This window comes from Lactuca serriola, chromosome 2, assembly GCF_051521515.1.
Source record: "Lactuca serriola cultivar US96UC23 chromosome 2, Lser_US96UC23_V15, whole genome shotgun sequence".
NCBI lineage: Eukaryota > Viridiplantae > Streptophyta > Magnoliopsida > Asterales > Asteraceae > Lactuca > Lactuca serriola.
This window is the reverse complement of record NC_136409.1, coordinates 21705905-21732643: the sequence shown is the minus strand read 5'-3', so window position 1 is coordinate 21732643 and position 26739 is coordinate 21705905. Positions and strand designations below refer to the sequence as shown.

General features: G+C 38.2%; 2 protein-coding genes across 2 annotated transcripts; one reads left to right on the top strand and one right to left on the bottom strand.

The window, feature by feature from the left end:
- Window positions 1-4779: 4779 nt before the first annotated feature.
- LOC145086049 (uncharacterized) lies at window positions 4780-10358 on the bottom strand. Its single transcript, XM_079023763.1, has 9 exons — window positions 9325-10358; window positions 8966-9205; window positions 7629-7745; window positions 6672-7482; window positions 6476-6594; window positions 6298-6378; window positions 5234-5300; window positions 4985-5076; window positions 4780-4899 (listed from the first exon to the last, which is right to left on the bottom strand). Exons 5-9 carry the CDS (start codon window positions 6494-6496, stop codon window positions 4858-4860), a joined length of 303 nt encoding a protein of 100 aa, XP_078879889.1. The 5' UTR covers window positions 6497-6594; window positions 6672-7482; window positions 7629-7745; window positions 8966-9205; window positions 9325-10358; the 3' UTR covers window positions 4780-4857.
- Window positions 10359-17165: 6807 nt separating this feature from the next.
- On the top strand, window positions 17166-17708 carry LOC145089052 (uncharacterized). Its single transcript, XM_079027552.1, has one exon. The coding sequence runs from the start codon at window positions 17166-17168 to the stop codon at window positions 17706-17708; it is 543 nt and encodes a 180-aa protein (XP_078883678.1).
- Window positions 17709-26739: the final 9031 nt, after the last annotated feature.

Here is a 26739-nt window from a genome sequence, read left to right as displayed (position 1 = left end):
CTTTTTTCTCAAAACCTTCGGGTTGTTGTACGTACACTTCTTCTTTTAATTCACCATGCAAGAAGGCCGTCTTTACGTCCAAGTGATAAATTTTCCATCCCTTCCCGGCCGCGAGAGCGATCAATAAACGAATCGTCTCGAGTCGGGCTACCGGTGCGAAAACTTCATCAAAATCAATCCCGTGTTCTTGTACATAGTCTTTTGCTACGATTCGTGCTTTGTACCTAGAAATAGATCTGTCCGCATTTCTTTTGATTTTATATACCCACTTTAATCCGATAGGTTTAACATTCTTGGGAAGAGACACCAACTTCCAAGTTTTATTCCTTTCAATTGACTCGATCTCGTCTTTCATTGCCTTAAGCCATTCGGGTTTCACAATGGCTTCTTTTAAAGTACTTGGTTCCTCGTCAAACGATAACATTAATTCATTCATGCTAAGCTCATAATCATTGAGGTGAACTGGCAAAACGGAAACACGATTAGAACGACGTACCGGGTTATTCTCGAACTCGTTATTGCCATCGGACTCGTGGTCGCTGTTGTCCGTATCAGGTTCTGTCGAGATTGCGCTGTCCACTGTTGGGCTCGGGGCTGCTGGGCTCGGCGCTACTAATGGGCTTTCATTTAAATGTTGCGGAGATGGGGTGGCATTGGTATTGGGCTGGTGAGTCCCATTATGTGGCTGATTTATCAAAGTGGCCCAAGTTATTTTGAATGTTCCAGAATCATTTTCCTTTTCCGCTGCTATTGTTCTCGTACCTTTTTCAATTTCCTTTTTCCATTGCCATGACAACTTTTCATCATAAGTTACATTGCTGCTTATAATAATTTTATTTTCATATGGGTTAAATAAACGAGCACCTCCCGAACCCGGTTCCGTTCCGAAATAAACCAATGGTCTCGATTTATCGTCAAGTTTCTTTAGATGTTTCGAAACAATCCTTTCATACGCAACGCATCCGAACACCTTTAGATCTTCAAGATTCGGTTTTTGACCATAGAGTTTTTCGTAAGGTGTGACTCCTACTAACGCTCTTGTAGGGGTACGATTTATAATATAGGTTGCATGTCGAACGGCTTCTCCCCAAAACTGATTTGGAACTTCTTTTGCTTTCATAAGACAACGTGTCATCTCGATTAGCGTCCGGTTTCGTCGTTCTACTATGCCGTTTTGTTGGGGTGAGTACGGAGCCGTTAACATTCTTGCAACACCTTCTTCGCTCCAAAAACGATTAAAATCGTTTGAAGTAAACTCTCCTCCTCTATCTGTGTGGAACGTCTTTATAGCCTTCCCAGTCCTATGTTCAATGGACTTTTTGAATTTTTTAATTACATCCGCCGCGTCGTTTTTGTGTTTTAACAAAAAAGACCACATGTATCTAGAAAAATCGTCAATTAGCACCAAAATATAAACGTTACCGGCCATCGTGGGAGGATCAATAGGCCCGCAAATATCTCCATGTAACATCTCGAGAATATTTTTAGACTTATAATTGGTTTTCTTCGGGAATGTGTGTTTGTTTTGTTTGCCTATCACACAAATTTCGCAAACTTCTTCTTGATGTTTCAAAATTGGAACTCCATTAGTCATCTTGTGCATCATATTCACCGCACCAAAGTTGATATTGCCTAGTCGTGCATGCCATAACCAAGACTCGTCATCGATCTTTGCTTGCAAACATTGGGGTTTTCCAACTTTAAGTCGTGTTTTATAAAGACGATTTTCACTACGTGGAACCTTCATTAGCAACCTTCCATTTCGATCTTTCATTGTCAAGTAATCGCCATGCATTCTAATGTCACAACCGGATAGTGTCGTTTGGCCAAGACTTATGACATTGCTACGAAGAGAGGGAATATAGTAGATATCTTTCATAACTTTTTGCTCACCGTTTTTTCCTTCGAACAAAATTGATCCTTTTCCTTCAATTCGAACACACGAGCCATCTCCAAATCTTACTCTTCCGGTTATCCGTTTATTCAACTCCGAAAAATATGAGTACTTCCCGGTCATGTGATTACTTGCCCCATTGTCGAGGTACCACATATCGTCGTCTTCTTGATTTGCCTCTACTTTGGGTGGAATGTATTTGTCTTCATTTAGGAAGATTGTCTCCTCTTGCATCATAAAAAATGTTCCTTCTTCGTGATCGACCTCCTCTCGGGCATCGTTGAGATTTGCTTCATGTTTCCTGTTACGTTCCGGGCATCGCGAAACAAAGTGCCCAAACTTATCACACCGGTAACACTGAATATTTGATAGGTCTCTTTGTTCATTATTTTTGCCTTTTCGTCTTTGATCATCACGATTCTTTGATGAGACCCTTTGATCATGGTTTTGGGTGTTATCTCGACCACGGCCACGTCCTCGGCCTCGTCCCCCACGGTATGCACCACGTCCTCTCCCACGGCTTGAGTCTTGGTTTCGATTTGAGTTATCGGTCTTGGCATAAAGTAGCTTTTCACCGGAATCGGATGCTTTGCCGATTTCTTTAGTCCGTTCCTCGTAAGCTTTCAGCCGCCCAACTACATCTTCAAAAGTAATGGTTTTTAAATCCAAAACTTGCTCGAGTGCTGCTACGATGTGAATGAATCGACTAGGAAGACTCGTAAGAAATTTCTTCACCAACTTCTCTTGTGAGATTGTTCCTCCAAGTGTCGCTGAAACGGTCGCAAGTCCCGATAGTTTTGAAGAGAAATCGTCAATAGTGCTCGTATCTTTCATCTTCAAACTTTCGAATTCCGAAGTCAATGTTTGCAAATGTGCTTCCTTCACTCGATCCGCACCCATGTTCCGAGATTTGATTGCATCCCACATCTCCTTAGCAGTGGCGAGATTCCCGATTTGCAAGATTAAATCTTCCGGTATTGATTGAAACAATAATCCCATCACGATATTGTTTCTCTTTGCATCCGTTGAACCCGGATCAACCACGTCCTACACGCCGTGAATGTCGAGTAAAACTTTCATACGCATGTTCCATATCGTGTAGTTTAATGGCGTCAGCTGCGGAAATTGAAACGAGATCGAGTGTGCCTCCTTCACGGGCAGATTCGTTCCGTCTCCTGCCATGAGTAATCAACAACAAACCACACACCTTCTTCAACAGATGAGCAATAAAATAATTATTCGAATTAAGAAAATGGAAACGACGACCAATAGGACCAGAAGCTTTTTCTTTAATTGGACCACAAGAAAACAATTGTTTTCTTCAAAACGTGTTCTTGATCCAGGAAACAATTAATAAATAATTGGGGTATTAAATACTTGGAGGAAAAGCAACAGTTTTGCATAAGAAGAAAAGCTTTTGCCGGCTTGAAAAAATCAATTGATCGGGAGCAAGAGGTTGTGGCTCTGATACCAATTAAAGGAATATATCAACCAAACTAACACTTTGATTGTATTAGAGAAATTCAGTATCACAAAAACTCTAACAATTGACCTACCTCTATACATGATCAATGCATACATATATAGATCTAGAATTCATATTGGATTACAATTCCTAAACAAAGAATTAGGAAACTTTCCATATAACGCGTATCTTGGACAACACTCCAAAACACCGATGGGTCGACCCGCGACATTAAGCCCATGGTCTCAACCCATTCGACCAACATTTGAGCACATTAGAATAAATATGTTATGCAATGAATCCTAGGTGCAAAATATAAATAACATGTTACTTTCAGAAATAGCAAATGCTTGATATATTTGGTTCCTTTTTTTTTCAAGTGGTAGCTAAAAAATATTGGAATAATAAAAATTTATAAAACAATGAAATTAACATAATTAATTTAATTAAGTAGATTTACCAAAGTACAAACAATTCAAAAGTAGAAACAGGAAAAATCAACATACCTTTTTAGCCTAAGAAACTCCTTCACGCTCATGGACTATATTACCCTCCACTCCACATTCAAATTTAATTGCTGAAATAAGTTCTCTGGACATTATCGTCCCTTTTAACAATCCCATCTTCATCTTCCTGTTTCTTATTAATTTGTTTATTATAATCCCATGTTGTGGTTGTGGTATCCTCCAACCCATGTACAAAAAAACCTTATTCAGTTATGTGAGACAACTATCACTTTTCACTACAAGAAAATTTCAATTTGGCTACGGAAAATTTCCGTAGCAAAAGGCTAAAATTCCGTAGCTAAAGTTGATTAACTACGGAATTTGCTACATAAATTTCCAATTAGACTCCATAACATTATTTCTTGTAGCAATATGTTTAGCTAAGGAATTATAATTTCGTAGCAATTTTACTATGACAGTTTCTACGGCATCTATTTCGTTGCAATTTGAGCTACATAGTATTTCCGTAGCAAATTCCATAACAATTTTTACCTAACTAATTCGGTAGCAATTTGTCCGTAGCAAATTTCGTAATGATTTTTCCGTAACAAATTCCATAGCGATTTATCCGTAGCAAATTCCGTAGAAATTTTCCCGTAACCAATACCGTAGCTGTGTTTCCGTAGCGAATTCCATAATGATTTTTCCGTAGCGATTTTTCCATAGCCAATTACATAACAACTTTTCATAGCAAATTCCGTAGCAATTTTCCATAACAAATTCCGTACCCAATACCGTAGAAATTGTCCCATACCATTATTCAATAAATTTTGGTTATTCAATTTTACTATTTATATCAATTTATAAAAATACAATTAATATAAAACCAAAAGTAATAAAGTATTTCTATAAGAACTAAAAGAAATATCCAGTACATAAAAAAATACAATTTCAAAATCAAAAGTTGCAACAAATTAAACATAAAATACCACTCGATACATAATCAATAAAAGTTTTGATGTGACAAATAAAAATGCTTCAAGAATGTTTTCTCATCCATTCAACACAAACATTGTATACCTTAATCTGTTCACCTATACAATAAAATATAATGATTTACACGTCTTAAAATAAATACACATTTTATTTTGATATATTTTATATTTGAATTTGATGTACCAATAAATATAATGCACAAAATATGAGTCCTGATGCTGCCGACATTACCATCTGGTAACTTATAGTGTATAAGCCCTTGTCCAAAGGAATACCTGACATTAACAAAAACCAAAAATCTTAATATTGAAAACTAAAACTCTAAAAGCATATACGCTATGAGGGAAAGTCAATATTTATGCCCCTGCAACAAATTCAGTCAACCAAGATTTGACCAAGGGAAATATTCTAAAATCTAAATGAAATTCACACCTGTAATTCGATCAAAATATGACCATATTGAAGACCAATTATGCGGGACAAAGAAGCTGTAAGGGAACTGCATTCCAACTATGTTATTCTTTAGTTGTACAAGATTCAATAAAATTAAACTAACTGACTTTGAATTCATATGTTTAAATAATTTGATTTTTTAGTAAATCACAAAAGGTGTCGCCCTGTGCTTTACACAAAACAACAAGTTTGCTAGGTTCTTATGGTTGATGCCTATTAAGAGCTTGAACATCGAGTTTATAATTATGTTATGCAATTAGTGAAGATTCATCTGATGAAGTGGCTTCCAAGATTTTTAATAAGAGATTAAATGTTAGTAAATTGAATAAGTAATAATCTATAAGATATAATTATTATCTCATTCTTTCTACTCCAGCGAAGCGCACCGGTTCGCCCCAGCAAAAGCATAAATTGTAAAATGGCATAAATCAATAGCTGATGATGCATTGTAGAATATATATATATATATATATATATATATATATATATATATATATATATATATATATATATATACTAGTTTATAACTCGTGGGAACCACAGTTACAAAATAAATTAAATTTTCATAGTAAAAATTCATAAATTATTTATCAATTACTTTAAATAAATCATTAATTATGAGACATATCAAAATTTTAAAGTTATTATAACTTCAAATTTAAAATATAATTAGAAAAAGTAAATTTGAAATTTTGAAGGGTTGCCTAATATATCTTTTTAACATGTGGCATGATATTAATGAGAAATTGTATTAGAGTGACACATGTCAAATGGAGATTAAACCTATTCATTTATTAGAATAGGGATATATATATATATATATATATATATATATATATATATATATATATATATATATATATATATATATTAGAGTGACACATGTCAAATGGAGATTAAACCTATTCATTTATTAGAATAGGGATATATATATATATATATATATATATATATATATATATATATATATATATATATAACTTGATTTGAGAAACACTAGAAACAAAAATTTAAGAAAGAAATAAAACTTCAAAATTTGTTACTTCTTTTTCGCTTCCGCTTCTTTGATGCTTATCTGCACTTTCCTCAGCCATTTTAATTTCTTCAAATGGATCAAGGTGCATCTAAAATAGTGTAGAAATAAATGATTATTCAATTTTTATACAATGTTATAAATTATATTAATGAATATATAAAAACAGAAGAGTTAAAGAGACATACATGTGGCTGCATTTCCATCATTCCTCCAACAATACATGTCCAACATCCCCATGTTTTGATGTATAATTACTTAAATAAATTGACATTTCTCTATGGTGAGCATTGTGTGGGAAATCCTCCTAAAAAAACTAGAATGTAATTAAAGTTGACCATAAAAACTGAGATTTATGCAAATTTTATAAAAAAAAAAACTGACCTACACATTTGTTTCCCATAGCCTTTGGAGGTTATGATAAAAGAACATTATAGACAAACCTGATGTCACAACAACCAAGACTTGGTTTTGTACATGACCACATTTGAAAGTTCAGTCAACTACCCCACTACCCCAGTTCCCATGGCTACTCACATCTGCCCAAAGCAACAAATTTTATCAAGTAACAAGATTACTTCTGCAAGAACATGAGCCTCACTAAATCCTTCATCCACACGCCTAGTGAGGTTTCTAAAACCTGATCAATATGAAAAAATTAAGTACAAGAAGATTAAGAACATATTCATAACTCCAATCTCAATAAAGGTAGTTATAAATATAAATAAAACATAGTAGTGTAGTAGTACCCCATGATTTTTAAGTTGCAAATGCTACAAGTGTATCTGCTAATATAAGATATAACACAAGATTATATAGCAACTAATAGCCATATTTCATTTGGAGCAACACTTAGTTAAAAATTAAAAATTAAAGTGTTTGAGAGTATGCTTGGAAGAAGAAGACTATAGAGGTTTGGGATAAGAATATAACTCCAAATCGTTCATACTTTGAAACTATTTGAGCACGAACCAATCCTTATGAGCTATCAAACGTGCTTGAATGACCTTCAATTGAAACCGCAAATTCGATTCTACGAACTAGATAAACAATACCTGAATTTTAGTATCATAAGTAGCCACAAGAACCTCTTTCTTTCGATCGCCATTAAGATCGGACACAATAGGTTCCCCCTCGTATTTAATCGGATATTCATCCAATAGATTGCACTACGCCTCCTTAAACGTAAAATCGCCTTCATGATATTGTCAAATAGAGACAAATTAGACGTAGTAATCATGCAATTTCAACTAGAAGTACAAATTACTAAAAAAATAAGAAACTAAACAGCTCTAGGTACTGAGGTCGATTAACATAGTGAATTGAGATAATCTGATTTACCTGAAATGGAAAAGAAAATGGCGAAAGCATAGAGCATCAAGATTGCTAAATCTCACTTCCTCATGTTGATGATGATGCAATCGTTTACTAATATTCCATAATTTAATTGATCGATTTCTGAAAAAAGAGAAATAGAAGATCGATATGAAAGAGAGACGATAAATTGAGACTTGAGAGCTGCGATTAAACTTCCTCCGACTCATTTATCTTGCCATCATAGCCCCTAATGTTTGCAAGATCTACATGAATACCCCCTTAGACTTAAAATAATGCCATAATCACAAAAATGATCCAAAATTTTGGGAGTAATTAAATTGACAACCTTAGTCGAAAAATTACATTGCATTGTAAATAAAGCAATTTCATTTTGAATCGTCACAAACTTTTTTCTTGTGTGAGATAAAGCAGTGAGATAAAGCATTTCGAATATGACTTTCAGACTATTCGTATATATATTTTTGTTAACGTACATGTATTGCTTATAATATCTCGCACAAAATGCAACCCATAGTACAAAATAAAATAATTATGGTTAACGTTTTCGTAACTAATTCCGTAGTAGATTAGCTACAACCTTTTTTGTGTAGTAAATTTTTGTAGAAAAATAGTTACGGATTTCAATTACGTAGCCAACTACCTACGGATTTTAATTTTGTAGAAAATTTTGTAGCCAATTACCTACGGATATAGATTTTGTAATAAGTTTCGTAGCGAACTAGCTACAACCAAGAATCCCGTAGCATATTTTATGGTAAAATAGTTACAGATTTCAATTATGTAGCAACTTTCGGTAGCAATTCAGGATTTAGTCACTGAAATTCAACACCGTAGCCATTTCCGTAGCAAAATAGCTATGACCATCCATTCCGTAGCATATTCCGTAATGTAATAGCTACAAATTTTGATGGTGTTGCAATTTTACGTAGCTATTTAAAATTTAGTTATGAAATACAATTTTGTAGCCATTTATGTTGCAAAAAAGCTACGACAATCTATTCCGTAGCATATTCCATAGTAAAATAGCTATAGATTTTGATTCCGTAGCAACTTTCCGTAGCTATTTAGGAATTTTCTTGTAGTGTTTTCATATATTATAGCCATTTATTTATATATATAATTAATAACAATTAAAAATAAATAGGTTGTTTAAAGTTGGTGTAATTATGTGAAATCAAATCTGCCCTTATTGCGTCCTACAAATAAAATATGAACACAAAGTGTTTTAATTGTTGTAGGCACCCCACTAACAATATTGCATATCGCTGAAGTATAAAATCAGTAATACCATACCAATTTTATATAACAAAATAGAATATTAGCAAAAAGTTTAAACTTACCAATAGCAAGGACAGGGCGTTTTGTCATCTTAACTCTTAAGTGCTTGTTTCCGCTTTATTGGAAAGGAGAGCAGATTGTGTCGTTTCCGTTTGACTTGGTAACTTGGAACAAAGTTTTATTGGTTAAAAATGATGCCTTTGAGGAGTTATTAGCTTCTATGAACCGACGTTCATCTTTGTCAACATGTTTTAAAGCCTGTAGCTCTTGTAGTTGATCTTGATAGTTTGTTTCAAGATTTTCTTGGGATGATATTGAATAAATGTAACATTTTAGTATAAAAATATTTTTGAAATGAAAAAAAAAAAAAAAAAAAAAAAAAAAAAAAAAAAACAATGAATCTGAAAATAGATATTTTTACCTTAGAAATGAGATGCAACTTTTAGATGTAGTGCAAATGTGGTTCCTGTAACAATGTCATATAAAATTTGAGTTTTTCAAATGATATTCAAAATCCGATGGTTGATAAGGCTAGATTAAGAATGTTCCAAGTAAGCCATTAGGGGATTAAGAAGCAGGTAACGTGCAAAAGGATTCAAAAGATAAAGAAGGGCTACAAAAAGTATCTCATTCAATCATCTCCCCTATTAGCATAATATACAACTTCAATCTTTTCAATGTACCTTCCCTAAAATCGAAAAGCTTCAATCGAACATTGTAGAAATAAAGAAGACGGGAAGAAGGGGGCGGTGACCCCAAACCAACATCGACTGCACTCTCTCTCTCTCTCTCTCTCTCTCTCTCTCTCTCTCTCTCTCTCTCTCTCGGCTTTGGGACACCGATTGATTCGATTAGGGGAGGAGCGCTCGATCAAGAGAAAGACGGTGGGAACATGTAGATTCGGTGAACATACGGTGTGGAATTAAACTTTAACCATGATACACTAACTAACCCTATAAACAGTGGTGGCGTTAGTTCCTGTAGCTACCTCCATCTCCTACTGGATGCAAAGAGAGTTGTCGGTTGGAAACGTGATAAACAGATAGACGGTGAAGAACAAAAGGGGAGAAGACGTGCCCACCAGGTGACAACACCACCAAGCATTCCGGTTTCCCAAGCACCCCCACCACCAAATCGAAATAACAAATGGAAGAAGAAACCATTGTTGCTCCTCCTCCTTGGTAATCATATTGGATTTAATCAGAAAACCTAAAAATTGTTGCAGTACACAACGAACAACCCAAATTCAATTTTATAAGCAAACAACATGAAATTGAGATAAAACCCTAAAAACGATAAATGAAGAATCGCTACTGGTGAAGCGGGTGAAGGGTTACATTAGGCGGCAGTAATCGAATCCAAAGAGAAGCTAGAGAAGGAAGCATACATTTGGTCGATAGAAGGTTGAGGAAAAATAAGATGAGGCGGTGGGTTCTTGGGACAGTGGAATGAGGAAGGATCTAGATGAAAAGGTGTAGATACCGGATGAGGCGGTGGCTAAGTAACCATGGTGGAGCCAAAGTAACCTGATGAACAGTAATTGGGTTAGGTACCTGTAGCTAAGAAGTGATAATTTTAATATATATATATATATATATATATATATATATATATATATATATATATATATATATATATATATATATATATATATATATATATATATATATAATTAACCGCTACCAATCTCTTTTGAATTAATATTGCAAACCATGCCAAACATGATTAACGAGCGTTTATAAATGTAACAAACATCATAAATTATAAATGAAAACATGATATTTGACTATATATATTAATTATAAATTAATCTTAAAAAAGTATATATTTGAAACCTACCTAATTTTTCATGAAAAAAAAACATTTTTAGTTTATAGATGTTGGGTGCGTTTTGTGCACCCTTTTTGCACAATTTTTAGCCCTTTTTCTATGTATATCCTTAGCATAATTTCGTTGTTTTTATTTCATTTTAGCATATCTAGGTTAATTTCTTGAATGACCTTATTTGCACTCTTTCATGTCATTTTCAGGTGAACCAGAGGTTGGAGCGCACTTTTGGAGGTGCTAGGGAGCGTTGATGAAGATTGCGGGACGATTGGGAGAGAATCGGAAGAATTAGAAAACTCAAGTTTGGACGAGCATCTAGAGGGCAACACGGGGCGTGCTGGGTTTGCACTGGAATCAAACACGGGGCGTGTTTGGCTATCAAACACTTATCTTCTGACTTCGATGAACACGACCCGTGTTCATTTAACCTATATGGACACGGGGCGTGTTGGGCTATTTGGGCATTTTTGAGCATCGTACTTACACTCAACACGACCCGTGTTGATTTGTTCTATTTCGACACGGGGCGTGTTCGACTTAAAAACTGTCTTTTTGGCAGTTTTTCCTCTTTTCTTATTTCGGGAATGAGGTCATTTTTGGGGGAAGCAGAGCAGAGAGAAAGCATTTTTTGAGGGGAAGAAGTTGAAGTTTTTAGCAAGGATTGTCCGTTAAGCATTTGGAAACATTTTGATTTCGTATTTGTAAGCATTTTAATTCTTGATTTCATCTTCTAGATTTCTGGTTTTGTTCTAGTCATGTATGGCTAGAACTCTACTTTCTCCAACTCATGTTTTGACTTTCTAGTTGTGAATCTAATCATATGACTTGATGTTTGTTCTTAATTTCTATCTAATGAATTTGATTTTGCTTCAATCGAATGTTTGATTCTAATTGTGATTCTTATTGGCCATTTGAATTAGGGTTAGGTCGTTCCAGTTATCTCTTTTACAAAATCCATAATTGTTTTGTGAAATTGAACAAGTAAGAAGCATTAAATTGATCTCTATTGAATGAATTTAGTGTAAATATTATTCATACACTTTTACACTCCCGAGCTTATGAGGAGTATTGGGTGTTGTTGGGAATAGTCACATAACGCTTCATGCAATCTTTCAATCTAATTCTAAGAGCTTGTTTAGATTAGGTTAGTAAGATTAGGATTAATCAAAGAGCTTGTTTTGGTTAATTGTTGTGGTGAATGGAAAGTTTTAGAGCTTGTTAACACTTTCAAGTACCAACTTAGATAGAATGAAACAAAGGTCTTGTCATCTTGGATTCACATTGTTGAACTGTCATACATGAAGTTGGAGTCTTTATAATATTTGAATTTAATTTACTCGTTTAGCCAATTACTTGTGATTTTACTTTATTTGTCTAATCATTGCAATCAAACCCCCCTTTTTTCTTTCATCTTTTATGAACAAATACCTTACACAAAAAGGGTATAGACTGATTGTCTCGTTTCTCTGTGGATCGACCCTACTTGCCTTGTACTACTTTTTAGTGCAATAGAGTAGTGTTACTTAGGAGTATATCGTACCCCTTTATTTGTTGGGTCTGACACCCCTAACAAATTGGCGCCGTTGCCGGGGACACGGTGTTACTAATTGTTTATGCCTAGATCTTTTCGTACAGGTACACCATTGCCAATTGATTCGGAGATAGAGAAGACTACAAAGAAGTTATGGAAGCAAGCCAAGCTTCATAAGAGGCAACCGGTTTCCGGTACTTCTTCATCGTCCAATCCCCCGGTCATCAACATTTGGGAGGACATACCCCTCTCAAGTGTATCCGCATCAGAAACAGACAGCCCATCACTCTCACCACAAATAGCCTCACCCATAAATACCACTCAACCCTCTTCACCTATTCATAATATCCTAAACAGTTCACCTACAGAAACAACAACCAATTCTCAAGCCATGGCACATAACCTTGGAGGGAATCAAGGTCCTCCAAACCCACCACCCCGACAAACTCTCCGTCAATGGTCAAGACAAAAGGTGACTCAACAACCCCTTTGCATCACATACCCAGCCGCCACCAACTTGGAACTAAAATCCGGACTTATTCACTTACTCCCAACTTTTAGAGGATTGGAGAACGAAGATCCTCACAAGTTCCTCACCGAGTTCCATGTAGTATGTGTGGGTATGAAACCACACAATGTCACGGAGGATCATATTAAGCTTAGGGCATTCCCCTTTGCAGTGCAAGACGTCACCAAAGACTGGCTCTATGACCTTCCACCGGGGACGGTGACTACTTGGGTGGACCTTGCGAGGTTGTTTTTGGACAAGTATTTTCCCGAAATGAAAGCTTCATCCCTACGACGAGAAATTATCGGAATCAAACAACACAAAAGAGAAGCTTTCCACACATAATGGGAAAGATTCAAGAAACTTTGTGCTCGTTGTCCAAAGCACGGGATCACCGAGTATCAACTCCTACAGTATTTCATTGAAGGTATGACCCCTAAGGAAAGAAGGCTTCTCAATGCTTCTAGTGGCGGATCTTTGCCCAATAAGACCCCAACTGAGATCCAAAATCTAATCAAGAACATGGCCGAAGATTCCAAACATTCAAACCATGATGAAGAATGGGATACGGATGCACCCCGGGGTGTAAAAGAAGTTCAAACTCCTCAGATCGAAGCTCAATTGTCCGAGCTCACGAAAGTAGTCATGATGTTGGCCAAAGACAAAGGTGTGTAGCCCACACCCCGCCCATGCGGTATTTGCACCCAAGTGGGCCATCCAACCGATATGTGCCCACAACTTCAAGAGGAAGATTATGAAGAAGCGAAAGTCATGGGAGGCTATTCAGGGGCAAATCAGAGAGGTTATGAGCAACCAAGAGGTGATCAGCGATGGAACAATAATCAAGGGTGGGGAGGCAATCAACAAGGGAATTATCAGCAAAATCAATCGCATCAATATCAACCAAGACCACCATTTCCTCAAAATCAACAACGACCACCATTCCAACCTCAAAATTACCAACCAAGGCATCCACAACAACCCCCTCCACAAGCAAGTTCTTCAAGTATGTCCTTAGAGGACATAGTAAAAAGCGTTGCCACAAGTACTCAAAGCTTTCAACAAGAACCCAAGGCAAGCATAAAAAGCTTGGAGCAACAAGTATCATAACTTGCTCAATCTGTGAGTAAGATGGAGTCGCAAGGCAAGCTACCCTCTCAAACGGAGAAGGACCCAAAACACAATGCGTGTGCAATTACACTAAGAGGTAGGAAAAGTTATGACAGTCCAAGGATGTCGGATGAAGAAGAAGAAGAAGAAAAAAAAGAGATTAAGGTGGAAGAAGCTGGCAAAGAAGAGGAAAAGAAGAGTACTCCAAAGTCCAAGAAGCTAATAGAATCCGAAGTGAAAGTCACACCAGCTCCATTTCCTTCAAGGCTGGCAAGCACCAAAAGAGAAAGGGAAGATGACGAAATCATGACCATGTTTCGAAAGGTTGAAATCAATATCCCTCTTTTAGATGCCATTAAACAGATTCCTAGATATGCTAAGTTCCTTAAGGAACTTTGCACATCTAAGAAAAAGCTTAAAGGAAATCAAACTGTGAAGGTTGGTGAAAATGTCTCAGCCGTGTTACAAAAGCGGCAACAAAAAAAATGCAAGGACCCGGGTGTTTTCACGGTTCCTTGCAAAATGGGTAACCTTTTTGTACCACGTGCCATGCTTGATCTTGGAGCATCAATTAATGTCTTACCCTATTCGAGTTATAAGACAATGGGAATTGGACCTTTATCAAAAACTGGAGTTATCATTCAACTTGCTGACCGGTCTTTGGTACATCCGAAAGGTGTATTGGAGGACGTGTTAGTGCAAGTTAATGAGCTCGTTTTTCCCGCTGACTTTTATGTTTTGGACATGGGTGATGAAAACACCCCACAATCGAGCTCCATCCTTTTGGGGAGACCCTTTATGAGTACCGCAAAAACAAAAATAGATGTAGCCAATGGTACTTTGTCAATGGAGTTCGATGGTGACGTAATTAACTTTAATATCTTTGAAGCCATGCGTTATCCTAGCGATATTCATTCTTTAAACTTCATAGATGTTATTGATTCATGTACTAATGATTGCTTTGAGATGTCAAGCCAAGATGTGCTAACCACCATCTTGAGCAAACACTTTGATGAGACAGGGATTAAGGAGTTGGCTGACAAGTACACATTGGAAGAGGAATTGATTGAAGTAATTGATTCCTTGGAGAAAGCACAACCCATGAGAGTTGAACCACCCCGCATGAAGCTAAAAAGTTCTAATCCGAAACTTCTCCCATCCATAATACAACCACCGACTCTTGAGTTGAAGGCTCTTCCCGACCATCTCAAGTATGCCTATCTTGGAGAGGAAGAGACATTACCGGTGATAATTTCGACCAAGCTGGCACGAGAAGAAGAAAAAGAGTTAGTTGGAATTTTGAAGAAATACAAGGAGGCTATTGGTTGGACCATTGCGGATATAAAAGGGTTGAGCCCATCATTATGCATGCACAAAATACTGATGGAAGAGGACTTCAAGCCAACCCGTGAAGCACAGAGGAGGTTGAATCCACCTATGATGGAGGTGGTTAAAAAGGAGATCATGAAGGTCTTGGATGCAGGTGTAATCTACCCCATTTCTGATAGTAAGTGGGTGAGTCCTATGCAAGTAGTCCCGAAAAAAGTCGGAGTTACCGTTGTCAAAAACTCCGAAGGGGAATTGTTACCCACTCGTATGCAAAACGGGTGGAAAGTTTGTATCGATTATAGGAAGTTGAATGCTTCCACCCACAAAGACCACTTCCCTTTGCTATTCATTGAGAAGATGTTAGAACGATTGGCCGGGAAATCCCACTATTGCTGCCTTGATGGTTTCTTTGGTTTTCATCAAATTCCGGTTGCCCCAGAAGACCAAGAGAAAACCACGTTCACATGTCCCTTCGGCACCTTTGCGTATAGACGCATGCCCTTCGGCTTGTGGAATGCACCCGCGACCTTCCAAAGATGTATGGTGAGCATATTTTCAGAATATGTGGAAAATATCATAGAGGTTTTCATGGACGATTTTACTGTTTATGGAAACTCTTTTAATGAATGTTTGCAAAATCTCACCAAAATCTTACAAAGGTGCATTGACACGAACTTAGTCCTTAATTATGAAAAATGTCATTTTATGGTTGACAAGGGCTTGATACTTGGACATGTGGTGTCCCAAAAAGGTTTAGAAGTTGACAAGGCCAAAACAGATGTTATTAAGAGCTTACCATACCCGACAAATGTTCGAGAAGTACGTTCTTTTCTTGGCCATGTAGGTTTTTATCGGCGGTTTATAAAGGATTTTTCCAAGATCACGGTGCCGATGTGTCAACTTCTACAAAAAGAGGCCGATTTTGAGTTTGGTGATGAATGTAAAAAGGCATTTGATCTTTTTAAAGATTTGTTGACATCCGCCCCCATTATTCAACCGCCAAATTGGGATCTTCCATTTGAAATCATTTGCGATGCTAGCAATACCGCGGTTGGGGCGATTTTGGGACAAAAGGTTGACCGAGCACACCATGTCATCTATTATGCATCAAAGACCCTTGATAGGGCACAAGGCAACTACACCACAACAGAGAAAGAGTTGCTTGCTATTGTCTTTGCTTTAGAGAAGTTCCGACAATACCTCCTTGGAACTAAAGTGATCATATATTTGGACCATGCAGCCATAAAGCACTTACTTACAAAGAAAGATTCGAAGCCGAGGTTAATACGGCGGATGCTGCTTTTGCAAGAGTTCGATATTGAGATCAAAGACAAGAGTGGAAAGGAAAATGTGGTTGCGGATCATCTAAGTCGCATTGTATCGCCCGAAGATGGTATACCAATCTGTGACACATTTCCAGATGAGCATTTATTTGCAGCCAAAGAAGCACCATGGTATGCAGATATCGTCAATTACTTGGTCACAAGTCAATTTCCCCCAGATTCATCCCGTTGGCAAAGAGACAAAATCAAGAAGGAAGCCAAACGATACATATGGGACGAGCCTTATCTTTGGAAGTACTGTACGGACCAAGTAATTCGCAGATGCGTTGAGCAAAAAGAGGTACAATCTATCCTTAATTTTTGTCATTCTTATGCTTGTGGTGGTCACTTTAGACCCCAAAGGACAGCTAGGAAAGTTTTAGATAGTGGATTCTTTTGGCCTTCTATTTTCCATGATTCCTATGTGCCTTGTGCACATTGTGAAAAGTGAAAAAAATCCGGATCTTTAAGCTCTAGAAATCAAATGCCCCTTACCCCTATTCTAGTATATGAGATTTTTTATGTATGGGGTATTGATTTTATGAGACCATTTCCGCCATCTTTTGGTTGTTCTTATATTTTGTTAGCGGTGGACTATGTATCCAAATGGGTGGAGGCTAAGGCCACCTGTACTAATGATTCCAAAGTTGTGGTCGATTTCCTTAAGGTATAGATTTTCTCACGGTTTGGCACACCAAAGGCGCTCATATAGGCTTGTGTTTGGTAAAGCATGCCATCTTCCAGTTGAGCTTGAGCATAAAGCTTTTTGGGCGGTAAAGAAATTCAACTTGAGTGAGGATGATGTAGGAAATAAAAGGAAACTTGATATCCAAGAGCTAGAGGGGATTCGGAATGATGCATACGAAAGTAACATGATCTATAAGGAGAAAACAAAAGCATATCATGACAGAGCAATCTCCCGAAAGACTTTTATACAAGGACAAAAGGTGTTGCTTTACCACTCAAGATTCAAGCTAATTTCAGGAAAGTTAAGATCAAGATTGGTTGGTCCTTTCATGGTCACAAGGGTGTTTGACCATGGTGCAGTGGAAATCACGAGCAAGCAAACAGGTAAAACATTCAAAGTTAATGGTCACAGGTTGAAGCCGTTTTATGAAGGATTTGAGGTGAAGAATGAAGAGGTTGATGAGTTGGAGAACCCCACATACCAAGAATGAAGCACACCTGGGGGACAAAGTCGAGCCAATGACCTAAAACAAGGGCAGCTAACCGAGAGGCAACCCGGGGGTATTTTCGTCATTTTTCGTTAAAACATTTCGTTCTTTGCATTCTTATGGTTTTTAATGTTCCAAATGTGTTTTGTCATTGTTTTCAAACCAAAAGAACGGACCTTAGGGTGGAAAAGTATTTCATTTCAAAGAGATGGAAATTTTCAAGTTCAAAAAGTGGGGATTAGCATCCAGGGACCAACACGGGTCGTGTCCCTCTTAGCCTTAATGGAACACGGGGCGTGTTCATGGAAAAAAAGACCCAAATTCCCCCAGAGACCAACACAGGTTGTGTTGGTTTTGGCCTACAATTGACACGGGCCGTGTCCGTGAAAAAAAGTCCCACATTCTTCCAGAGGGCAACACGGGTCGTGTCGCATTTTGGCTTATAATGGACACAGGTCGTGTCCATGCAAAAGTACACCCAAATTCTTCCAGAGACTAACACGGGTCGTGTTGGTTTTGGCCTTGACCCAACACGGGTCGTGTTTGTCCTTAACTCAGCATAAAACCCCCAACACGGGGCGTGTCAATTTGGCCTGGGTCGACACGGGTCGTGTCCGCGCAGCAGTTATGACCCTTTTTAAAGAAAAAAAATCGGGACTTGACCTCATTTATCCCCACTTTCACTTCCTAACAGCCCCTCTCTCCCAACAAAAACCTAGGGTCCGATTTTCATCAAAAACCTTTCAATTTCTTCAAGATTTTGGCTTTCATCTACAAAAAGGTTTGATTTTCATCATCTACACTTCATCTTCTCCATCTTAAACACCATTTTCTTGCATTTTAATGGTGGATTTGGGGGTTTTGAAAAACCCTAGATCCGAAAATCTCACTTGATTTTGGTGTTTTAGTGTCTTAATCTTGAAAGGAGTAAGCTTGGGGAGGTTAAGGAAGATCTTTTCCATCAAGAACAACACAATCCAACACACGATTCGGTAAATTCTTTCCAACTCTTAACTTTTGGATTTTGTGTTCTTGGGTCAAATTACTTGAAATTGTGGTCTATTTGGACTTGATTCTTAGTAGGAAATTGTTGAAAACCAAATTTCCCGCGAAATTCTGGTGGCCAAATTCAAAGTTGACTAGACCCGTCAACAGTTGACTTTTTGACATATTAACCTATTGACTTTTAATTTGTCCCAAAACTTGACTATGGAAGCTACATCTTCCAAAAGACCAAGACACACCAAATCATCCGCCCGCCGTCGGAGGCCTAGATCCCCATCCCCTCCATCTAGATCTCCATCACCTCCATCTAGATCCCCAACACCTCCAGCCGACCCGTCTCATTGTGGTGTCGTATGTCTTGGCCCAATTCAACAAGGCAAACTTGAGTCATTCCTTAACGGGGTCATGCCATCCAAAAATTTGCGCATGTTCCATCCCTAAAAGAGTTGCATGTTTATAGTCAAGTCAAAACCCTGTTTCGCAACATAGGGTGGCACGGCTTGTTGAGGGTCCATGAATTGAGCTATAAAGTCCCAACAGCTGAGTTTCTATCCTCAGTGTATTTGGACCATGGGATCCTCTCCTTCCGTCTAATGAATCAAGACTATGAGATCTCTTTAGATCAAATCAATGCCATTGTGGGGGCCCCAACGGAAAACACATTTGGCCCCACCGACCCAATTCAAGGATATTTTGACTTAACGTGGTGGACCCAACTCACCCGATTACACCCATATGTCTCTAGTGCCGCTAAAGCCTCATCACTCATCCATCCCGTGATGAAGGTAGTTCATAGAATCATTGCTTCGCTCGTCCCCCCTAGAGAGGAGCGAAGCACCATCAGCGCGCTAGAACTCAAAATCCTCTATGCAATGACCCATCCCGAGAACAACCTCATTCCTCATCATGGTCGGTTTTTGTGTCACAAACTCATCCGCCTAAGCACATCCCGATCGGGAAAGATTGTTTGCGGGGGTATTGTCAGCATGCTCGCCAAGAGCGCCCAAATCCGAGCCCCATACCCCGGTCCCCACCAGCCACTGCCGGGTGAGCCTTACCTCACCACTACTGTCCTTGAGTCCATGCGACTCTTCCGTTCGGCAGACGATGGCACACATCACTGGACCGTGGGTCAAAATCATGATCCCAAGCTCTTCATCACACCCGACAACAAAGGCATTCTTGATCTCCGAGACCCCAATCATATGACCGACTGGCAAATCACACCATATCTTTTCCCCAATTCCTTCTCTGAAGAGGAAGAAGAGGAAGATGGTGATGATAATGATGATGAAGAGGAGGACCACCATGCTTCTCCTGCCGGTGGTGCCAGCTCATCCCATTATGCTACACCCTCGTCTTATCATTAGCAGTATATGGATGAATTCCTTTCAATCCATGTGCCAACCCAAAAATTTCCATTCAGTGAAACCATCCACTTCAATAGAAGCCAAGCCTGTTGCTGCTAACTTTCAAACTTTTGGGACAAGTTTGAGCAATTCGGGATTTACACTTAAGGATATATTAGGAGAGAGGATGCACTTGGGTTTTGTGCAACTCTGTTATTCCAAAACTCTATGATATTAGAGTTCATTCCGAGAATAAAATATTTTCTGCCAAAAATCCCAGGACTATATATAGGATTCTGAACCAAATTATTCATTAGTTACATTCCCAATTAGAGAAAAGCCAAATTCTCTCTCACGGATCTTTGGGTTTTTATCCCAAATCGTGAGTACTTCAATCTAGTTGTATTATATAGCTTAGATTGTGCTTAATAACATCAAAATCACAACAGAACATCAAGATCTGTGAGTTTACTCCCCAAGAACATCTTGGAGAGTAAACTCCTTTTCAGGAGCCAAATGGAGCCTAGCCTTTCCTTAAGCCATGAAACTAGTTTGGACTTGTACACAAATGAGTTTAGGAACAGAAAACAAACTCAAAACAATAAGATTTGAGAGTTTACTCCCCAAGAACATCTTGGAGAGTAAACTCCATTTGGAGAGTTAACTCCATTTTAGGGTCTCAAAATGCCCTAAATGCCACCCTTAAGCCAAGAGACTAGCATAGCCTCTTACCTTGATGTGTCTAGGACCCAAAACAATTAAAATATAATCACCCACAAGTGTTTACGGCCGCAAACACATGACCAAATGGTCTATGGGCCGAGAACTCAAGTTAGGGGTGTTTTGATGCCACAAGCACTTCCAAGGGCTTAGGCATGAATTTAGAATGCTTCTTTATGACCTTTAGGACCCTCATAAGAATATTTGGCCATGAGTTTACGGTTGTAACCTCATTTGGGCCGTGAACACCCCAAAAGTGCCAAAAGAAGTGGTCTTTCTCATCCTAGGTTAAAGCTAATGTCCCTAAATCACCCCCCTAGACTTCAAACTTGCACTAACTCATGAGTAACCATGAGTTTACGGCCGTAAACTCCCTTGGGCCATGAACTCATGGTAGTAAACTCATTTAAGTGCCTTTATACCTTCCTATGTTGAATCACATGTGATTCCAACACTTGGTTAAGGTGTTCCCTAGTCCCGGAAGGCGTTTCCTTTCATATAGTTGTTGTAAACACTATATTTATGTCAATATGTATCCTTATATGTCATTTAGGACTTATTGTGTCTCGGGACTTCATTCGTGGAGCTTCTCATCCTTACACACATACCCGTTTGAATCACCCACATCAGGTGAGTTCATACGCCTTAATGAATCTTTTAACTATTTTAATTGTTTTAAGGGGGGAATACAAGTTGAACACAATGATAATTGTGTAAATGTTTGATATAAACATCTTTCAAAATGTTACTTTTGTTATTTATAAGTTGTTAAAACATTTCAAAACTCTTTTAAAGGTTATGCTACTTTATAGTTATACAAAACTCTATTTTTAAAGTATAAGCATAACTTATTAGATAAATGAGTCTTTTCAGTAACAGTCCAGTTAGAGCGTTAGTAAGCTATTATAGGTATAGTTTAAGAGAATGCCATTCATTAATTCTAGTACAATGAAGAACAGAACATAACAGAACAGAACAAAACAAAACAAAACAGAACAGAACAATACCAGAACAGAACAAAACAGAACAGAACGTAATAAGGTGCTATAGCATGGAACAATTTCAGGATCTAACTATACCAATGAATCACAACGCATTGTGGTAGTTATTGAAAGACCCTTGTATAGTGGTTTGGTCTAGGTATAGTATTTAATAGTAGTGGGTGTGTATAAGGAAGGTTTTTGTCTGAGTTTACGGTCAGAGTGAGTTTACGGCCGTAAACTCCTTACGGTTGTAATTCGAGTCTATAAATAGGGCGTGGTATCAGACTTTATTGGTTGTTGATGCCTTCGTGTTTTCCAAGTTGTATCAGACGTTTTATTGCTTTAAAGCGTATGCAAGCTTGGTTTTTGTTCTTTTAATTGCTTGTTATTTCGTTGTTTGCATCTGTGTTTGTCTTTGATCATTGGTAGATCTATTTTCGGGACTTTACAATTGGTATCGAGTTTTGAAAATGTGAATTTCGCTCCAGAGTTAAAGCACAGCCTGCTAAGCGTTTCGCAGTTCTGTGACAAGGGCTATTCTACGCATTTCACTGACAAGGAATGCATGATCTTAAAGCCGGGCTTTGTCATCCCTGAAGAATGGATTCTCGTAAAGTCAAAAAGGGATGGGAATGCCTACATTATCGATATGAATAGCAATCTCCCAGAGCAAGTTACTTGTTTGTTCTCAAAGATTTCCGAGCAAACTGCAATGTTATGGCACCGAAGATTAGGTCACGCTAACGCCAAGAATCTCAATCGTCTTGCAAAGAATGAGATGGTCCGTGGATTACCTGTCAAAGACTTTATCACATTTGAGAAATGTGTGTCATGTGCTCAAGGAAAGCATCATCGAAAACCACACTTGCCGAAGCAGGTCAACTCAATAAGTCAGGTTCTACAACTTCTTCACATGGATTTATTTGGTCCAGTGAACATACTAAGCATCAATAGAAGTTCTTACTATTTAGTTGTGATCGATGATTTCTCTCATTTTACGTGGGTTTTCTTTCTATCCAAAAAATTTGGCGTCACTGAATTGATCAAAAAGTTCATCATACTTGTTGAGAATCAGACCAATCAAAGGGTGAAAGCACTTCGCACCAATAATGGAACAGAGTTCAAGAAATCTGTTCTCAATCACTTCTGTGCTGAAAAGGGTATCTTGCGTCAATTTAGTTCAGCTCATACACCTCAACAAAATGGTGTTGCTGAAAGGCGAAACAGAACACTTAAAGACGCTGCAAGGACGATGTTGTGTGACTCAAAGCTTCCTGTTTTCTTTTGGGCAGAGGCAATAAACACTGCCTTCTATGTTCAGAATCGAGTGCTTATCAATAAAGCTCAAATGAAAACTCCATATGAAATTTACTATGGTCACAAACCGTCAGTCAGTCACTTTCGAGTATTTGGATGTCCTTGCACCCTTCTTCACCTAGATGCCAACCCGAAGTTTAACGCCAAAGTAGATAATTGTTATTTTGTGGGGTATGCTGCACGCACCGCTTATAGAGTCTACAATAAGAAAACCAAGCAAATTGTGGAATCCTATGACGTGCGTTGGTTAGAAGAGAATGAGACAGACGCTCGAGTGGGTCCGGATTGGTTGTTTGATTATACGTCACTTTTCAAATCCTTAGACATGTACTCAAACAATGTATCTCGAACTGATATGTATAGGAAGGGCATCTCTGAAGATGAAGACGAAGAAGTCCTGTACAAGCCAGTATCCAAATCTTCTGTTTCATCAAAAGGAAAAGCTCAAGCCTCACTTGAGGGAGATGCTTCTGGTTCTCATAAGGGAGGATCTTCCGCTGCATCTGAGGGGGAGTCTTCTTCAACAGGAGCATGGGAATCATCTTCTACTTCTCAAGAGAGTCCGTTTGTGGTATATGATAGTCCCCAATCAGTCCGTACTGACCCTTCTGATGCTGGAACGACACCTCATATGTCTGCAGAGAAAGAGTTAACTCCAAACGATGCTTCCGCTGTCTCCTCAACATTCATGGAATTACTCTTTCCTGATCTTATTGCAGATGATTATGTCGCAGAACCATCTGGGGCTGCCGAACCAGCAAATGAAGGAGGGATCAACATACACACCCTCCCTGTTTCATTAAAGGATATCCGCCAAGAAATACCCTCAAAAGTTCAACGCGATCATCCAATTGAAAACGTCATCGGCCAGCTAGAGGATGGAGTCAAAACTAGAAGTCAAAGTGGAGACGTTAATACATGTCTATATTCTTGTTTCATCTCATAGATTGAGCCCAAGAATGTAGAAATGGCTCTAAATGAACCTAGTTGGGTGGATGCAATGCATGAAGAATTGCATCAATTTGAGTAACTCGGTGTTTGGAGGTTAGTTGAGTTACCAAAAGGCAAAAGGTCTCTTGACACACGATGGGTCTATCGTAACAAGCAGGACGATTCAGGGGTCATTGTGCGAAACAAAGCTAGACTGGTAGTTCGTGGGTTTCGACAGGTCGAGGGTCTTGACTACACTGAAGTATATGCTCTTGTAGCACGCTTGGAGGCAATTCGCATCGTTCTAGCATATGCTTCTTATATGAACTTCACTGTTTTTCAAATGGATGTCAAGACTGCCTTCTTGTATGGTAAGGTGAAGGAAGAAATCTACGTTGATCAACCTCCAGGGTTTGTCGACCCGAAGTTTCCTAATCACGTTTACAAGTTGGACAAAGCGTTGTATGGGCTGCATCAAGCTCCTAGAGCATGGTATGCAACTCTAACGAAGCACTTGCTCGAACACGGTTACACTCGCGGTACTATCGATCAAACTTTGTTCATAAAACATGTCGACAAGGATCAGATACTTGTTCAAATATACGTCGACGACATAATCTTTGGTTCAACCAGCCATCAGCTTTGCAAGGAGTTCGAAAGTGTAATGAAGAAACGATTTGAAATGAGCTCTTTGGGAGAAATGACCATGTTTTTGGGGCTTCAGGTTAAACAGAATTCAACCAGAATCCTTCTACATCAGGCCAAGTATGTGGAGGATATTCTTGAGAAGTTCGCGCTACATGATGCGAAATCTGCTTCAACACCAATGGCTGAACGACCTCTTCTGACTCTAGATCCAGAAGGTGAACCCATAGATCAAACTCTCTATCGATCAATGATCGGGTCCCTGATGTATCTTACTGCAAGTTGACCAGATATTATGTTTGCAGTTTGTCAATGCGCACGTTATAAGGCTAATCCTAAACTCTCTCATCTTATTGCTGTTAAAAGAATCTTTCGGTATATCAAAGGTTGCCCTAAATTGGGTCTTTGGTATCCGAAAAATTCTGAATTTGATCTCTATGCATTTACTGACAGTAATTATGGAGGTTGTGAGCTTGACAGGAAATCAACTTCAGGAGGGTGTCAATACCTAGGTGACAGACTAGTTTCATGGCAATGCAAGAAGCAGCACACTGTCTCGACTTCGACAGCAGAAGCAGAGTATGTAGCTGCATCAGCTTGCTGTTCTCAAGTTATCTGGATCCAACATCAGCTGTTGGACTACGGTTTGAATTATTTCGAAACCCCTATATATTGTGATAATGAAGCTGCCATACAAATTGCTAAGAACCCAGTCCAACACTCTAAAACCAAACACATCGATATTAAAATTCACTTTATCAGAGATTGTTATGAACGTTCTTTAATTCGAATAGAACAGGTCCACACTGATAACAATGTGGCGGATCTGTTCAAAAAACCTTTTAACAAAGCTCGCTTCGATGTGCTCGTTGGATTTCTGAAAATGATACGTTTTGAGGACTAAGTTTTTTATTTTATTTTAGTTTTTATTTTATTTTTTTTCTCTTGAATTTTTGTTCTTATTAGTTTTTATTTTGAATTTTTGTTAGGATAGTTTAAATTTGCGCATTGTTTTTCTTTCATGTTCTCACCCATGCACAAATTTAGGGGGAGAAATAAAAAATCCAAAAACAACAAAAAAAAATAAAAAATCCCAAAACAACAAAAAAATTAAAAAATTAAAAAATCCAAAAATTAAAAAATCCGAAAATAGTGTCCTTTTTGTTTAGCAATTTATTGTGACAACTTCGGTTGTAAGTATTGTGATGGGAAATGAAATAACCAAGTGATAACGGACAATCTGAATCAGCGTAACGTACCTAAGTTGAATCGTCTACGCTCTGTACTCGATGTGCTGGTAGGCACAAAAGACTTTAAATGGACTTGACTAGGAAAGGTTGAACCTAATGAATTTAAGGACATGACAAACTTTGACCTAGTTAGATCCGTTTAACCTGATGTCACGACGCTCGGATAGGTTGAGCAGGGAGATAAACATGAGAATCTATCGGTCACAATAAATAAACCGTATCTGGAACCGTGGTGTCACTTTTCCTCGATGTGCGGATTTTGTCCTTAATTCCGGTTGGATGGGGCGACTGGTAAATTCCGATAAGTTAGGTCTATAGAATATCATTTTCTTTTCTTTCCTACTGTTAGTCATATGTTGTACCCTTTGCGTGATTGGAAGAGATCCGACCTGGATTACAGCATATGCAATTCCCTTCTCTGCAAGTGATATATGTGAAAATTATCCTATTTGTTAGCCATATGTTGTCTCCTTTGCGTGACCTCAAATCCGACCTGGTACACAGCATATGCAACATTCTACTTCTCAACCCCTCTGAAGCAATAAGTTAGTGAATTCTGAATCTATCTTCTCTCTGAATGGTTGTCTGCTCATCCGATGTAAGGAGTACTCTGGAAGTTCTTGAAGGCTGGAGCATATCAGGAAACGGGAAACACGTTCTGATACACCTAAAATTGAACAATTACAGGTTGTCTGTAGATCTCGCTGCTCGATTTAGGTGGACAACAATATCCCTGGTTGTAGTCAGTTAAATGGTCATAAGATAAATCTGATTAAGATTTAGGAGTTTTTATAGTGACAGACATTCATAATTGCTTAAGTACCTAAATTTTGTC

What these genes read in the sequence shown, in the direction of transcription:
- LOC145086049 (XM_079023763.1), bottom strand. Translation starts at nt 6,496, where the DNA reads ATGATGGAAATGCAGCCACAT. An exon ending in GAAGCGGAAGCGAAAAAGAA is followed by an intron (nt 5,301 to 6,297) that starts GTAACAAATTTT and finishes GTTGGAATGCAG; the next exon opens with TTCCCTTACAGCTTCTTTGT. An exon ending in TTTGTGCATTATATTTATTG is followed by an intron (nt 4,900 to 4,984) that starts GTACATCAAATT and finishes TTTATTGTATAG; the next exon opens with GTGAACAGATTAAGGTATAC.
- LOC145089052 (XM_079027552.1), top strand. Translation starts at nt 17,166, where the DNA reads ATGATTCCAAAGTTGTGGTCGATTTCCTTAAGGTATAGATTTTCTCAC.